Source organism: Onychostruthus taczanowskii, unplaced genomic scaffold (genome assembly GCF_017590055.1).
Source record: "Onychostruthus taczanowskii isolate IOZ18803 unplaced genomic scaffold, ASM1759005v1 scaffold68, whole genome shotgun sequence".
Taxonomy (NCBI): Eukaryota; Metazoa; Chordata; class Aves; order Passeriformes; family Passeridae; genus Onychostruthus; species Onychostruthus taczanowskii.
This window is the reverse complement of record NW_024504566.1, coordinates 1426377-1443748: the sequence shown is the minus strand read 5'-3', so window position 1 is coordinate 1443748 and position 17372 is coordinate 1426377. Positions and strand designations below refer to the sequence as shown.

The following is a 17372-nucleotide window of genomic DNA, read 5'->3' as shown; positions in this document are numbered from 1 at the left end:
TTTCTGGCCTTCATTACACATTTACTTTGCAAATATTGGCGGTTTTTTTCCCCTGCCCTGTCCCTCATACTGTACTTTTATGCTTGTCTATCTTCTACCACTTACCTGGGTCTCTTTCCTTTCTTTCCGTGGGGGACACCTTGCGACGCCTGATTTTCTCCACAAAGCAATACCTCTTGCTCACAGAGCATTCTGGATACCCTTGTGTCTCAATTTTGCCATGTCACTGTTTCTTTGCCACTAAGCTGTGCTTGATTTACAACAATGGAAAACCAACTTCCTTGAGGTATCATCACTTCTGAATTCCATCTCTACTCCCCTTATCCTCTCAAACTGTTCACCTCACACTGTTTGTCCATTTTCTGACATAGTCAGTTCTCCATTTGTACAAGTCTTTACAGAGTACGTGGCCAAGGCTGGCTGGGAGGCCAGGGCTGCTGAAGTGTGGCCAAGTCCAAGGAGGCGTGCCAAGGGTCGCTCTTGTTCAGGATGTTACTCAGAGTTACAGCAGACACACCAAGTGGGGGAGTTTGTAATCTAAATAAACAAGATGATCAGAAAGATCAGCAGAAAAGAACAACTGTCATTTGAACTAGTGCATGCTTCAGAGCTTGTGAAACTGTTCATGTTTTGTGTGGTTGCCAGAGTTAGAAGGTGGTAGGTAAGCTGGATTCAGCAGAGGACACATTTCAGGAAAGAAAAAGATAAATACACCAGGAGCATGTAGCGGATGGGACATATGGAAGCTGCTGATACAAACACTCAAAAGGAGGATTTTGAAGGAAAAAGTAAATCAGTTGACTGATTGCCTCCACCCTGGGCTACAACACTCACCAAAACAGCTTCTGCCATCAGTGCCCAGCTACCACCATCACACTGCCAGTCCCAAAGAGCCCAGGCAAGATGCTGCCCTCTCAGGGCAGCTGAGAGAAGAGTGTGCTATTTGTTTGAGTCCCAGAGCACTGCTTCAGCTCCTTTGGAGTTCAGGCTGGGGCAGGAGGTAAGTTAGTACCAGCCTCCATGAGGAGGATGACACAGCCTCTCCTTCCCAACACAGGTTGAGAAGAGCACGTTACCTTCTAAAGTAAGTGTTGTACTTTCTGTCAGGGGTAACAGCTCCCAGGGATGTTTGCCTGGAACTAATCTGGGAAGTTGCACATGCTATTCGTGATGGAAAATGGAGCACAAGAGGGAAAGGAGAAAATAAAAAAGAAGAAAATGAGCCCATAAACAGTGGAAGAACAAACAACAACCTTCATAAACACAGGCTTAGCATTACTTAAGGAAATTTTTCTTCTCATGTGCTTTGCTTTGCATGCATTTGATAAAACAGAACAGACTCTTACCAGAGCACTTTGTCATTAAAACCACCTATACAGAAAGGTGGGTGTGTGCAACACACAGCCAAAGAGAAGAGCGTGCTGACTGTAATACTACATGTGGAGATTTAATTTTGCAGCCTGCTAACAAAAAACATTGAAAGAGACTCTGCAGCTGTACTTAAGTACAGTGGAGAAGGGTGGCTACGCTGCTAGTACAGCACTAAGAAGCTCTTGGGAGAGCAAAGGCTAAGCAAGGATAGCCTAAACAAACTTGAACTATGCACACTTACCCATTTTCATAAATCTTATATACAAAATAACTACACAAAGTAACTTGATAATTGTCATTAGCGGGAACTGCTCAGTATCTCACTGGAGTCAAGCCTGCTAGTCTGACAAACAACTTTGTTTTCACAGTTGCTTAACTGGTGTCTTACCAGCTGTGCTTTATTCCTTCAATATCTGTTTCCAAAGTCTTTCTTAAAATCCACCTCCTCCAGTTCCACAAGCCTCAAATCTCTTAGGCTGTTACATCAGTGCTGCTAAACACCTGATGGCATCTATACTTTTTGAATTCTATCTACCCTGTTTAAGCAACAGGCTTAAGTTACTTCTTAGTAATTTCAGGCCTTTTAAAGCATTTTTCTGTATAATAATTTCAAAACTACATAATTTGTTCCATTTTATTTACCTAAAAAATGATGATTATTTTTTTCCTCATTTCTCTATTACAGATTTGGTATTTTAGGTCTATGATTACTTGGCTATGATTTAACATTTGGAAAAAAACCCACACCACTTTAGAACTGACGTACAGTTGTTCACTAATGGACCATTAGTTGCTGTCTAAAAACATCTTGCAAATTAGGCAATACAATGCAATACAGTAATACGTTTCCTTTACAAACCCCCATGTTCTCTAAAACCAATTTCCTGTTCCTTAGTATAAACAATATTTATACTAAGTTCATTCCCCAGGGCTCACTTCATCCTCAAAACACAACCCTTGTAAAACGCAGCCAGAGGTTTCCGAGTGACGCTACAGCCTAGTAGCACCATTCCTTGTGCTCCCTTAAAGTCACTTCTTCAAGTTTCTTGAAGAACAGCCCACTTAGTAATTCTCAAGTCTCTTACCTATGGTTTCATCACCATAAACATCACTTTGGCCAGAGTTATGACCTAGAAAGTGATCCTTCATCCTTTCTTCAAGCATCTTCCACCACCAGATGTTGTTTTGCTTCTCCAGTTCTACTGGAAAGTTGAAGGGTTTTGGATGTCTTTTGTAAATCACTTGAGCTGTATTACAGGAAGAGATGTGCCTCAGGCCTGCTGGTTCTGCTGTTGCTGATGAATGTTGCTGCCTTTGCTGAATGATGGAGAAGGTTTCTTCATAGTTTCAAGTCTGGGGTTCATGCTCAGCAACCCAAAAAAAAAAGGCAAATATTGTCCGATAGATTCAGACGTTCACTTAAGGAATTCACTTAAGGAACACAGTGCATGTTCTTGCCAAGAAATAAGACCCATTGGAGAGATTCTGAAAGCTTTTTATTTTCAGGACTGGCTTGAAGTGACGAGCTGGAATGTTTAGTACTTACCAGAGTAGATGGATGAGGAGTATCTTTCATGTTTCTCTGGTTGAAGACATTGAGATGTGTATAAAGAATGTAGTGTAGTCAGATGAGGGCTAAATTAAAAGTCTTTCACTGCCCCAGTGGCCTGTCAAATGGATTCACCAGTTGAAGCTTCCCTGTACTTTCTGAGATACTCCTCCATGGAGATGGGGTCTCTCTCTTCATTCACTGCTTTCAAAGTTACAGGGTAATAGCTGGGAGCACATGCAGCATGGATGGGTGTGGCCCACCACAGCACACTCCAATCCTCTCTGCTTGAGACATAGAAAGCAAGGAAGAGAAAGGATTTTGCCCATTACAAACCCAAAGTGAGAGTAGCTGGTATGACAAATCACTCCTGAGGAGTGCTGTTTGTAGCATCACAGGAATAACCTGAAGACAGAGCGAAACCCTGAGCTCATGAACAGAGCCTGACCTTGCTTCAGCACAAGCTATCACAAACCAAGTGATAAGCCAGCAGAGAAGCCAGCATGCCTACAGCAAACTGTGTCATGGTTTTGTGGTGTTCACTCTTTGAGGGCAGGGACTGTTGTGGCCTAACAGGAGAGATTAACAACACTTACTGCAGAACAGAACCACCAGTTAGGAGATCTACAACATACTGTGAGATTAAAGCTGCAGGGAGATCACAGACTGTGTTGAACTGACAAACAAACAAAATGACAGCAGACAGAAGTCACAAAGGTGAAAGATGCAGATAGAGACTTTAGGACAGCAGGCTGAAAAGGAAGGATAATGAGGGCATTGAAAGGCAATGCTAAGTTTAGCAAGAGACCTAACTTTCACACCACGACCCAAGTTACTCTGTCCTCTGCAGATTTTCATCCACAGTACAGTACTGATTAGTTTTTACTCTCACAGACAATATGCAGTTTTAAAATATGCCTCAAAGCATGCTTTGGGACACTGCCCAGTATCTTTCCACACAGAAGATACTGTGAGAAGATACTCCACACTGTTAACTCTTGATCTAAATAAAGTGTGACATTTCCAAGGTGTATTTTAAATGCGGAACAAACCTGGCTTAGAAGCATTCAGGGTTTTTCTTATCTTATAGCTCTTAAAAAAAAAAAAAAGAAGTGTTATTACAAATTCTGATGTTGAAATTTATGTGATCCTTACAAATAGTGTCTTCCACTTGTGTTCCTCCTTGGCCATGAAATCCATACCTGAGCTTCTCACACAAGCTACCACATCACTGCTCGCTGCTTCAGCACATCAGGGATCCTACTTGCTGAGACTCACTGCTCCGACCTGCAGTGCTTAGCAGCTGACTCATTCTGCTAAGAACCACCAGCAAAAGCAGCATCCATTTTTCAGCACAAAAATAAATAAAAAAAGTAAAAGTCGTTCTCTAGAGAAATGATCTGTATTTGGTTACACATTACTATCACAGCAAACTGAAGTCTTAGTGAAACAGCAATTGCCTAAAACCAAGGTACTTTCTAAATATACTGTGCAGGAAATGATTTCAGAAATAAGCTTCTACTTCAATATCTATAGAGCCAACACACACAAACTCAAAGAAAGACAATATGCCATACAAAGATTTTATTGACATGAGTCTGGGATAACTGTTTTATATACAAAGGCAAAGTGTCAGGAAACAGTTAATCCTTTCCTCCTCCAGGCTTATTTTGAGAAAAATGCGCTTTTGGATATTAGAGGCATATCACTGTCCAAATTCTCCAAACCATCTCCCACTAACCCAGCAGAAGGCATCTAAATCTGATCTTCAGAAAAATCTGCACTTTCCCCTGCCTAACAGGTGAGTTATCTTGACAGCAGACATTTCCACATTCCTACAATTCACAAGGATGTAACTGCAACTATTGTAGAAAGAGGCTGGGGAAATATGCCCTGCATAGCAACTGTCCCTCATGGGAACATGATCTACCTCAGTGGTGGAGAGAAAAATGACAAAGAATTAATTTTAACTGCAACTCAAGTATCATTTTATAGCAATTACATCTTAAATCCACAACAGAAATTGATAATTACATAGTAACTCATTGCTACTCCATTATCTTGGATAATACTGTAGAGTTAAGCTTTTGCTCAAATTCCTTGTCAGTAAAATCTGTTTCTGTAAAACACTTCTATTTCTTGGATGCTTTTAAAACACTAATGAAGCATATAAAAGTTTTTACAGTATACAAGAAAAACTAAGTTAATAAATGATCACATTTTCTTCAATTCTATCAAAGAGTAAGAGTCTGAGAAAAATAACTTTTGTTGCATTTTAATTTCTCAATCTCTTTCCTTTTTTAAGAGATGAAAGTTATAAAGGAAATTCATTACATTTTAGATGAAGAGAAGCTTGAGAAAAACAAAATCACAATTCAGCAGGCAAATGATGATGATGAAATCAAAGTATTTAATATGGCTTGTAGCTGAAAGTAATCGATCTGCAATTCCAAACATTTCAGTTATTGCCACATTCACTAATTTTTTATTAAGTGAAGATAAAATGTCCTTAAAATGCATGAACAATAGCTTTAAGCCATTGTTATATATATTGTGCAACTCATCTGAATGCAGGTTAACATGTGAACTTAATAGAATATATTTATGTACAGTATATATACAAACAGAATCCTGTGGTAGGTACCCCTGAATATTATCATTTAAATAAGTAATTTTCATATTAAAAGAAGAAAAAACCCAACCATCTATGGAGGAGGCAAAATGACCATTTCTGAACTTTAAATCAATATAATTTCCAGCTGATGTACATAGAAATAAAACTGTGGTCCTGTACAAACTTTACATTACAGGGTAACAGTTTGTTTTTAAAAAATATTTACATATTTAAGTACTTGGTTCTTTGCAATAGAGATTATATGAACACAAAAATTGTAAGATAGGCAGGTTTATTTATTGGATTTTTCTATTTGTTCTTTTTTGTGCAAATTCCAAATCTGTCTTTTTGTGTTATTATCTGCCTCTATTTGCCTTGTATTACTGCTGCTGCTTTTTTTTAGTATTCTGAGAAGGCTGGGTGACTTTGCTTCTAGGAACAGGAAGAAAAGATTTAACTCTTGAAACACCCAACTCTGTCTTTGATTTACTGTTGCTGCTTTCCACAATTTGACTGCTGCTGAGAGGATGCACTCCATCCTAGAAATAAAGGAAAAAAAAGCATTTGTATATAAATATCACTATTTGACATGGCTGTGTTGTGTTTCCTTCATTTCGGCCAACATCTTCCCAGAAAAATGTTTTTTTATATTCTGTATAAAAGTTTTGACCAAGTTTTCCACAAACCTCCCAAGTATTTAAGCTTGTCTACTTGCAAGTCAATATAGTAATGCCTTCTGTTGTTAGCAGGAATTTTTAAAGAAAAAAATCACTAGGAGAAATGTACAGTAGGAACAGGTAGGTAAACTGACTTAGCCAATTATCCAGGCATCACTGCAGTGTGAAGCTCTGATTTGGGATGCCTGAATGTGTTTAGAGAAATATTCAAAAGGAGTACACCTACTTTGGATCTGCAAGGTTAAAATTATTTCTTTTAGTGGAGACTATTCTATGGATTTAAAGTAAAATTACAAAAAGTACTCTGACTTTCTGAATTATTTGGATATGAAGAAAAATGATTGCAAAGCTGTTAAATCATGTGACCCTGAGACTGGCTCAGCTGGTCAGAGCATGGTGCTGATTACAGCAAGGTTGTGGGCTCAGTCCTTGTATGGGTCATTCACTCAAAAGCTGGACTCAAAAATCCTTGTGGGCCCCTTCCAATTCAGAATATTTGGTGGTCTGTGAAAGTCAGCTCTTTTAATGCTAAGGTGTGCTACTTAATCCAGTTTCAGGGATTTCACTGTATCAGCAGAAAATGGTATCTCTATAAAACAATTTACTGCAGTCAGATAAAACATGAGGATTGGTCTCCAAAAGACCCATATCAAAGGAACACAGAGGGCCTGGTAAGGGAACACAGACCACAGATTATGCCCTGGCTAAGATTAATTGAGCTCAGAAGCCCTCTTGATGTTCACAAACACAAAGAACAAAAAAGAAAAGGGAAAAAAATGTAATAACAGAGAAAACATAATTTTCCAAGCAGGACGTAATTTCATCTTTGTATTTAGTAGTGATGGTAGCGCCCACAAACATTAATAAAAATTTCTGAAAAGAAGATGATAGTAGACTTACTATCTCTTCCAATAATATTCAGCTTATCTTCCCACTCTGAAAGTACTCTGAAGTTACTGAAGTTTATTTACATCTATAACATAGCAAGATGACTGTATATTTCAGCAAATAGTCAGGTCAAAAATAGGAACTGAATACCCCTAAAAAAATGCTATTCTTCACAAAATTTGGTAATATCATGTCTTCTCAATATTTTTGCCTGTGAGAGCTTTGACATCAGAGCAACCAGCAATTTTACATCAAGAATTTTAAAAGTGGTGCTTTTGCAAACTTACCGAATGACATTAATTGAGAGGAAACAACAAACCCAGGTTTTATTTATCTTCATATCTGATGGAAATAACTTGTAATGTCAAAAATACTTGGCCTGGGGAGATGGCTTTATGTAGAAAGCCAAAACTGAAAGCAAATACATCCATTGTTTTAATAAATCTTTAGCTTCTATTAAGACACATGAAAGAAACTTGGCATGGTAGTCTAGCAAGTTTCCTAAGAATTATGATGGTTTTTCTTGTAATAAACAGGGCACTAATTGTTAGGATCCAATCAGAAATTCAGATTTGGAGAAACTCAAGACACCTTTCCTATCCTACTGTAGAACTCACTTCACCTACCTTTTGTGCTGTTGTTTTATTTGGGTTAGTACCACTTGCTGAAAATACAGGAATGTTCTGGGAGTTACTAAACACCAGTAACTCATCCTTAGAATCTGCAATCTAAAAAAAGATAAGGAAATGGTGATTTTTTTAGTTATTCACAGAGATTATGTTTACATTTGCCAATTATTGGAGGCTTGATTTTATTTTCATTGTTTCTGTACAATGCAATGTCATAAATATCCAAAGAACAATTAAAATATCTCTTTACTCTTGAGTGCATTTTTAGAAGATGAGAGATGGAGATTTCATATCAACTACAATCAGAGGAAGATTAAACATGCAGTTCCAGAGTAATACTTCTCAGTGGAGCTTAAGGGCAGTATCCCATCAAATTTTACCCAGCCCCCAGGAACATCAGAGAAAGGAATGATCGCTTTCTCTTTCTCCTGCCATGTTTCTTCCCTACTATTTTTCCTTCCCTTTATTCTATTTTTCCTGACCAGAAAGTAACAGACAGAGCCTGCTCAAGATGCTGTCCTCACTGAAAACTAGGTATTTTATCCTGGGGCAAGCTGATCCAATTCAATTCTGCAACTGCAAAAGTATTCAATCCCAACCCAGTGAAGGAAGCAGGAACATATTCGAGTGAAAGGGCAAATTAAAGAGCAGAAGTACTTTTTCTGTTGGCATCCTGAAATTACATCACACAAAGAAAGCATGTAACAGCACCCTTAGTTCTGCAAGGCTCTACTAGGCATCTGGGGAATTAACAACAGAAATTCCAGCCAAGGATGGTTCCACCCATGGTGAGGAAACTGAACAAAAGAGTTGACATCTATCTCCTTCCTTATCTAACCCGTATTTCCTTGAATTGTCATCAGCAAGCAATTATACTTTGCATGTTATTAAACACAATTTTAAGTTGGTTACCATTTATTTAAGCACATCCCATTCTTTTAAGGATAGCTACAGAAAATCCCTGCTAATTGACTAGTGATTAGCTTGCCAGCTTGGTGCATGTGACTCATGCATGTACTGTAAATACTTTACGAAAAACAATCCAAACCAAAACACTATAATAAAGGGTTTCAATAAACAGGTTGAAAAATCTTCCCAAACACAATATTTTTTTTTTAATAAAAACTTGGTTGTCTTCTAAGAATAAACAGAATACTTAATAAAGCAAAACTAATGGAAGCGGTGTTCAGGGAAATCCTAGAGGATGTCATGCACAGCCTAACTGGGCAATAGCCTAAGACTGACTCTATCCATGTTTCAAAAGATGTGGAACAGCTGCTCCAGTGTGAACACAGCCTGCTGTCACAGGCATCCACATCAGCTGTGCTAGGAGGAAAGATGAAAAAGAATAAATAGCTTGAGCCACAGGGAAAGCTGCATGGTATCAGTATAAAAGGAAAAATGAGAGAGATCCACAGCTCCACACTCAGCCTCAACATGTCTCCCATAAACACCCACAATATAGAATTTAGCCCAAAACCATGAGCCTTGTAAGCATCCTTCACCCACTTTTGCCACTGTTAAAGAACTAGGCCAATCCACCCCCTTCCTTGGGGCAGTAAACTGTATTTTGCCTATGGAACAGAGGAGCTTTGAGCCAGTTCTGTGAAGGCTGATGGGATTGTATTAAAGAAACCAAATATTCAATGCATATTAAGGAAAACTTTCTATGTCTTTAAGCCTACACAACAGTTTCCCACTGGGAGCAATGACAGCATCAAACATAACAAGGGAACGGTAATGCAGGGATGGCTGTTCTCAGGGAAGTGGTCACTGACAGTTCAAGAAGCATTTGGAAAATGCTCTCAGGAACATGACGTGACTCTTGGTGTGATCCTGTGCAGAGCCAGGTGTTGGATTCCAATGATCCTTGTGTGTCCCTTCCAACTCAGGCTATTCTGTCATTCTATGGAAATTTCATCCTTCATTGCAAAATCTTTACATGAAAAATTGGTCAAGGTGTAATTTAAAATAGTGTATGTTAAACCAGAACACTTACCCTCAAATGTATCATATATTAGTTGACTTTGGCTTATTCCCAAATAATTGAATAATTTTCTTCAGTTCAAGCAGGGCTTGTAAATCAATAATTTATTTTAAACACATAAAAAACAACTGAATATGGTAATGTAGTGAATTATTTAAAAGCCTTGTGTTTACCTTGCTTATATCAGGCTCAGATTTGCTGGAACACATGCTTTGAAGTTCCTGCACAAGATCTACTTCATCATCAGAACCAACAGACAGCCTTTGCTCTAGATTTAATTTTCTCAAATGATCCTTCTCTGAAGATCTGGTTAAAAAAACCCAAACAAACAATCAGAGAGAACATTTACATTAAGCTATTATACAGAATTCAAAAATAAATATTATAGGCACCTCAAAAACAGTAATTTTTTTCCAAATGATCTTTACTACTACAAACAATACCAAAGTAACATCTGACAAACTGACAGCAGTAGTTGTCATTAATTATCTCATAATAGATCTTTCTATACAAATTCTCTCTATTCTGAAAATCTAACAAAGGATTCCTCTTTCTAGTATTTTCAGACTCCTCTCTTTTTAAGATGCAGCAATCAATTTCATTCCACTCTACTTTTTGGAAATAATTCCAAACACTTAAAAAAACCTCTGGCGTACTGGAAGCATAAATATTCTATTTTCTCTGTGCCTGTGAATAAGATAGAACTGAGGTTGCAGACTGAAGTCTCAAATGCAGTTCCCTCTAGCTAATTCATACATTTTCTCAGGGAAATTCTGTATCAGTGGAACTAAAATGCATGTACTGTTCCATCTTGAATTGCCATTCAGCAAGCTGAAATAGCCAGAGGAGTTTTTAAAATATAATGCCAGTTGATAAAAGCATACGGTCAACTTTTCAGGGCAGAGTAAGTGTTACATAATATTCTTAAGTCATAGACTATTCTGTTACATAAAAAGACATGTATTGCTGCAAGGCTTCAAATAAAGAAATGGATTCTAAAATTATACCAAAGTATATAAATTTTATTTCCTCTCAGAAATGAAAATTATAAAAATACTTCCTTTCTTCAGATATGGGACCAAAACATTACCAAAAAAACTACAGATCTATTAATTATAGTGTGCTGCTTTACAACAGAATGCCATAATCTTTATTTTTTGCTAAGTGTCACAAATACCAGAAATAAAAACTTACTTTGTGGTGAGAGAAGCTCTTTTCTTACAGTTTGGTTGCAACACAGTCTTCGATTTTATACCTGCACAAAAGAGAGATTGACTTGTTAGTGTGTTACCATGTGTGTTGTTTTCTTTATTCTAAAATCTATGATAAACAGGGAAAATGTGTTCCTATTTACTAACTAATTACATCAACAGGGTTGGTCAAAGATCAGAATACATCCCTTGAAAGTGTTCAGGGGAGCATAAGGAACTGCTGAAATGGCAAATAGGGGATGGGTTGTCTAAGCTTTTGTGAAAGATAGGACATGAGGTTTCTGTGTTAGGCATTTGAACAATCCTTACTGGTTCTTCCCAAGAGAAATTTCTTGTCAACAAGAAAATATTTAAATTTGCTTTATGAGATAAAATTAAACAATTTACCTTTACTGGAAACAGCAACAGCATTTGATTCCAAACAGAAGACTACTAAACTTAATTGACTGTTCCATTTTAACTTATATTCACAGATATTAACTGGATTCCAAGAACATTCTCAGGTACAAAATACAACATCAACCATCCCACTTCAGGTTATGTTCATTATTTCTTAAATCCTCTTAGTGGGATTAGATAAATTCACAATTCAAAGAGAGAACTGGCAATCAGGACATTAGAGTTGCAGTCAGAAACAGCAGACTTCTTTCTGAACAAGGGCTGAATAAATGAATAGCTCATTTTAGTGCTGCAAAGTAGCAAGCATCAAGTATTTTGGTTCTTTGTATATGAGGTAATTGAGGCTAGAATCTTACTCCTCCTAAAATATGTGTGTGTGTGTGTGTGTGTGTGTGTGTGTGTGTGAGCCTTCTCTCTCTTCCTAAATCCTAAATCTTCCCTCTGAAGTAGTCACCTTTATTTTCAGAAAGCAAGTTTTTTTTCCCCTGGAAGTTTTTCTGTTTTATATTGTATTTAGTTACAATAATACTAAGTTTTCCTTCTAGAAAAGGAAATTTAGAATTCTTCTGAAGTCTCCTTTAGAAGAATTATGTTGCTTCTGAATATATGCATACATTATCTCTAATAATGTGTCTCTAATAATCCATACATTATCTGTGTAATAAACTGCTTATTATATGACTTATGACCTTGAGGTGAAAAGAATTTTCAAAAGCATCAGCCACTAATAACTTCCACATTTATACAGATGCATAAACTCACTTGTACAAAGCCCCCTTTATCAAGCAACATACTGAAGATGATTGAAAATCTTACAGTATCTGTGACTACACACCATTATTTACATTTATTTTTTGCAATTGAAGTGAAAATCAATTCAAAATCTTCAATTTACACCCAAAGATCTCTTTCTTCCACTACATGGCTTCTAGATTATTCTACTCAATTTTTCTAGTAAGACTGAAAAAGGGATGCATGATCTGGGGAGGAATGTATTTATTTATTGCTACCTGGATTCACTTGGTAGTGATTATTGTAGTGAAATTATAAAGTAAGGAAACTCAAAAAAATATGTATATTGTAAATTTGGAGCAAATCTAAGGAGTACCAATAAAGTAATGAACCTTTCTCTCATCTGGCGTTGGAGAAGAGACTGATTCAGTGTCATTCCATACAGTCAGAGGTGGAACCACTGCTTCTAATTGCACCATCTGAGCCAATGCCTGCCTCATTATTAGGCAACAGAAAGGGCATTAGAACAACCAAACTTACTTAGGACACCTCACAGTCACAAAGAAGTAGTTTTTGGGAGAATGTTTTACTGGTGAACATAAATATAAGTGCAATTTAATTGAAAAATTTTAATTCATTATGTAGGAGAAATGTTTGATTTGCATCTACACTGTTTAACCCCCCACAAATTTCAGAACTGAAAATGAAAAGCTTTATTTACCTTCAGTATTTGTCTCCTGCTTATTCCATGACTGGGAGGACAAATGGCCTGACTTTTTGCGAGGACTTGTGCTCACTTTTCTCCAAGAAGCATTCTCACCTTTTTTCTTACCGCAATTTTTGTAGCTCGAAGCCACAGACAAAGGAAAATTTCCTCCCTTAAAATCTGCTATATAATTATCTAGCTCTGAAACAAAAGTAAAACAGTGTTAAGAAGAACTGATTGTTGCAAATGGTTCTTGGAGTACCTTAGACAACTACTTAGTTTAATGACAGCAAATGCTTTTAACCCCACCACCTCCCTTCAGAAGTACAGCTGTGTTTTGTGCAAGTTTTAAAAATGGAAGGAAGCAGTCAAAAGCTCCAGTTCAGCAATGTACAACTACTTGGCTTTCAGACAGTTCACTCTTACCTGGTCTGGGTAGAGGACAGCCATGCAAAACAGCTTTATTTAGCAAGATACTGAGAGCAGCTTTAACAACAGCCTGTTGCCCTTGGCTAGGACTTTTTTTGGCTATTGCTTGTCCTGGTACAGATGGTCTTTTCACAGAGGCTCTGGAGAGTATGGCTTCTTGTACTCTGGGAGCTATCACAGCATTCCATAGCTTGGACATCCACCTGTGGTACAAAACCAATCCTTTAATTTCAAAAGCAATTATCAAAACCTGTGATTTTATACTTTGGGAACATATTAGATTTTGCATTTTAAAGAAGAATCCCATTTCAGAGAGGGACTGATTTTATTTAAGGAAGGGTTTACTTGTTGTTTTATATTAAACTGTTTGATCTAAATTTCTTTATCTTGCCTTGACAGAATTACCACCAGATGCACTTCCTCCTTCAGATAAAGACTATAAAACATCCTTTTCATTTTAAGGCTAAAAAATGTCCCAGAAAGTATATACAATTTTTTTTTTTAAGTGCATGGCGAAATTTCCATGCTTGCAGGTGTTAATTCCTAGCCTATTTGCTGCCAGCATGGAAAAAAGGAGGCATTCACTTATGGTTGTACCCCTTCCAGTATTCTTCAACTTCCAAACTTGTCCAGTTTACAAGATATTTCTATTCATACAGCTGCTTTGCTCTTACTCCTCTTTTGTTTATTTGATCTATGGTGAACTGTGTTTCCAGGATGCTGTGCATATTCCAGATTGTCTGGTTTACAGACTGGGTCTGATTTTTTAATTCAAAATTTGATTAAAGAGTCTTCTGGGACTTTTGCTTTTTTTAAGAGACAAGCATTAAGTTGTATTAGCAAAGAAGTGAAAAATTTTGGTTAGGGAGAAAGAAATGCCCTTTCTCATAATTTAGGAGTTCTCTGGGGATAAAGGCTAGAAATTTCAGACTTAGGGCTCAGCTCACATCTACAGAGACACTGAGACAATATTTATTTAGATCAACTCCAACTCTTTTTTTATTCTTATACCCTCTTACTGGAGGAAGATTGTAAGATTGGGTCAGATGGTTTGTATTAAAGGTCTGTAAGAAATTATAGGCTATCATGCTGTGTTCAGCTTTGCAGAAATCCATTCAGAAAACATGAAGGCTAAAATGTCTGTTTGACTTAAATGGATGATTTTGCTGGATACTTTGATACACTGAAGCCATCATTACCTGAAGTATTATGATGGCTTTTTGGGGTTTTTTTTCCATTTTTTAAAAAAGTTAGAATGCATGAGTTATTTGAAAGATGTATTATTTGTCAGTTGTGAAGCATAAGATTGAGCTTTTATGATATATAAATGCTCAAAGTGCTTTTATAAACTTGATGAAGTGACATTACTTAGAAAAATAATTAGTAGAGTTGTTAAAATACAATGTAAAATGTGAATTGCAGGTGGTCCTTGAAGGACCTTGAATCTTCCTTAGCATAATGTTGTAGATATTATTCCATATAGTTACAGTCTGTTTCTGCTAGCTAAGCTACCAAAATAAACAATTGCTTGTATTTTAGTCATAAAGAACTCTCTTTTCAATTTCTGCCTATGTCAGCTTTCAACATTTTGCAATACTGCCAGTATAAATGGTCAGAAATGAAGACTGCGAAGATAAAATTAATTGAGGCCATTCTAATCTAACAAATAACAGTGGATGGGCATGCTCTCTAAATAAAATTCCATCCTGGTATTTAAATTCAATTTTAAGTTTCTGCTCATCTTGATCAAGCCCCCCATTCTTTGATATAGCTGATACTTAGGAAAGGTAAAACACACCCCTGCCCCTCAAAAAGGGCTGGAAAGTGAGTCATTCCTGTTGGTACATCATCTTCAGTTCCCTAAACCTAAACCAAGAAAAAATGGAGTTACAATTTTCTTCATTTATTCACTCTACTCACCAAAATAGGTGAAGCTACATGAGACACGCAGCAGGAAACAATTTCCTGTCACACGCTCTCTGCCTGCCCTGCTGCTGCTTCCTCTTGTCTCATGCTAACACTGAGCCCAGACTGAACCCAATTTGTAGATAGCTGTCTGCTGTCCTGATAAATTGGACTGACTCAGAGAAGCTTTACAAAATGCAAAAAGCAGCAGAATAGCACAGTGGAGAGGAGGGGCAAGAGGAAAGGAGTGGTTAATTAGACTGAAATAACAGCAATCAGTGAGCTGCTAATTAAAAGTTATTAATTACATGACCACACTGTTAGCCATCATGCTTCTAAACTAAAAGTGCCCAGTAAGACCTCACTGGAGCTGTGCTTTTCAATTGTTTATTAGTGGACAAAAAGTACATTAAAATGAAAAGTCAGATGGCATATGACTAAAATAAAAGGCATTTTAGTGCTGTACTCAAAATAAAGCACTGTGAAACCAGTCAAAGTTACACTGAGAAGAAATCACGACTCAGAAATGTATAACTAAGATATCTAAAGAATAGTTTTTCTGTCCTCTATTAATGCCACTGTAATAAATAAATTATTAAAACATTTCAGAGGACATGATTCAAAAGGAAGATGGGAGATAGATGCATGGTCTGCTTTATTCTTTTTTTATTTCCCAGCACCCATACAATTTCAAGTCAATCTTATGTCCACATTTAGACTTTGATAATTACTCTGAAGATTAGTATCTAATCTGTACTTGTCAAGAATAAAAAGGAAAAAAATCCCAGCAAAATGTATCAAGATCTGCAGACAGAACATGAAATCAGACAGCCTCTGCACATGCTAAGCAAAGGCCCCTCCCTCATGTGTTAAGCAGAGGCTCCTGGAAGAAGGGTCAGCAAAAGAGAAACAAGTCAGAGAAGGAGTAGAAGGGGTGACCTGACTGCTGAGAAAAGTTATGTCACATCTCCAGAAATCAATGTTATACTTCAGCTCTGAGTAAGTCTGAATCTTAATTAGAGGCTCATTACCTTTTTGATACAGCCAAAAAATATCTTAGTGTGAAATTAATATAATTTAAAATTCTACAATTATTTCTTTTATCATTTGCTAGCATATGGAGTTGGAATGTGACGAGATTTTTATGCAACTGTAGGCAAGAAAAGCCAAAATTTCCATTATTTTTTAATGCTACTGGCCTGCTAGCCATATGTGTAACTAAACTTATATACTAAACTAACTAAACTTATTGACCAGCACTGAACTCACCATGCTGCCCTACTTACTAAGATATCTCTAAACTGTATGTATGTATGTTTTTTAATTATACCACATATTTAAAAGTGTGAGAACTCATTCTCCAAACTTCCTTTATATAAAAACTCAAAAGAGAGTTTACCAACTTTTCTTGAATCTTTTAACCTCTGTGTCAGAAAATAAATGAAAGATCACAAGAAGACTGACTTTGGTGCAGTGTTAGACACCCTTTTCCCACTTGTGTCCTTCAGAATTGCCTTTCTAGTAACTAAATAGTCAACAGAATTTTAAACCTTTCAACAATTTCAATTAAAATGCTTTTTTAAGGTTCCTGAGTCAGTGGAGTTTTGGGAGAAACACAACCACTACATTTGTGGTAAGCATCTAGCTGGCACTGAACAGCATCAAACAGGAAACAAAAATCTTACTTGACTGTTGCTTGGCTGTGCCCTGGCACCACAGGACAGGAGAAGAAATGCTTTGGCCCCATCAGTGCTTCAGGTGCTCCCAGACGTGATAAGCAAGAGTTCAGCTGGTGCCAAACAGCAAGAATCCAGTCTATGATCTTGCACACAGGATCACATGGAGGAGGTACTTTGCCTCTGAACTGCAGGGAGAAAAGATGTTTGACATGGCATAAGACCAGAACTAAAAACACTTTCCTTGAAACTCCAGGAAGGCTTGGTTTTTGTTTTTTTTTTCATTGCATGTGTTGCTATTAAAAGATCAGGAGCAGTCAAGAACAGGTCAAAGGTTTTTATAGAATATATTGACATTTTGCTGTATTAAAACTTATCTTCCCAACTACACTTCAACAGATATATCCTTATCAATAAACTGACATGCTTTTACTTTCTTGTGGGAAATTAAGGCAGAAATTTTGGTAGCAGTGGTTTTCTACAGTGTTTCAGATTAGGATTACAAGAGATATGTACCATATACAATGCAATGTACATGATACAAATAAGGCATTATGAAAAAATGCCCAATTGCACTGAACAGGAATATCTGATCCAGA

The 17372-nt window shown here is 37.0% G+C and overlaps 1 protein-coding gene across 1 annotated transcript in view; it reads right to left on the bottom strand.

Annotated features, from left to right (window-relative positions):
* Nucleotides 1-4489: 4489 nt before the first annotated feature.
* Nucleotides 4490-17372, bottom strand: part of CTTNBP2 (cortactin binding protein 2) — a 77508-nt gene continuing 64625 nt past the window's right edge. Inside the window, exons 17-23 of the mRNA XM_041421020.1 lie at nucleotides 16783-16961; nucleotides 13190-13395; nucleotides 12779-12964; nucleotides 10910-10970; nucleotides 9889-10021; nucleotides 7726-7827; nucleotides 4490-6073 (exon numbers count right to left, since the gene is read on the bottom strand). Coding sequence (XP_041276954.1) covers nucleotides 5915-6073; nucleotides 7726-7827; nucleotides 9889-10021; nucleotides 10910-10970; nucleotides 12779-12964; nucleotides 13190-13395; nucleotides 16783-16961 — 1026 coding nt within the window. The 3' untranslated portion in view covers nucleotides 4490-5914. The remainder of the gene's footprint in view (nucleotides 6074-7725; nucleotides 7828-9888; nucleotides 10022-10909; nucleotides 10971-12778; nucleotides 12965-13189; nucleotides 13396-16782; nucleotides 16962-17372) is intronic.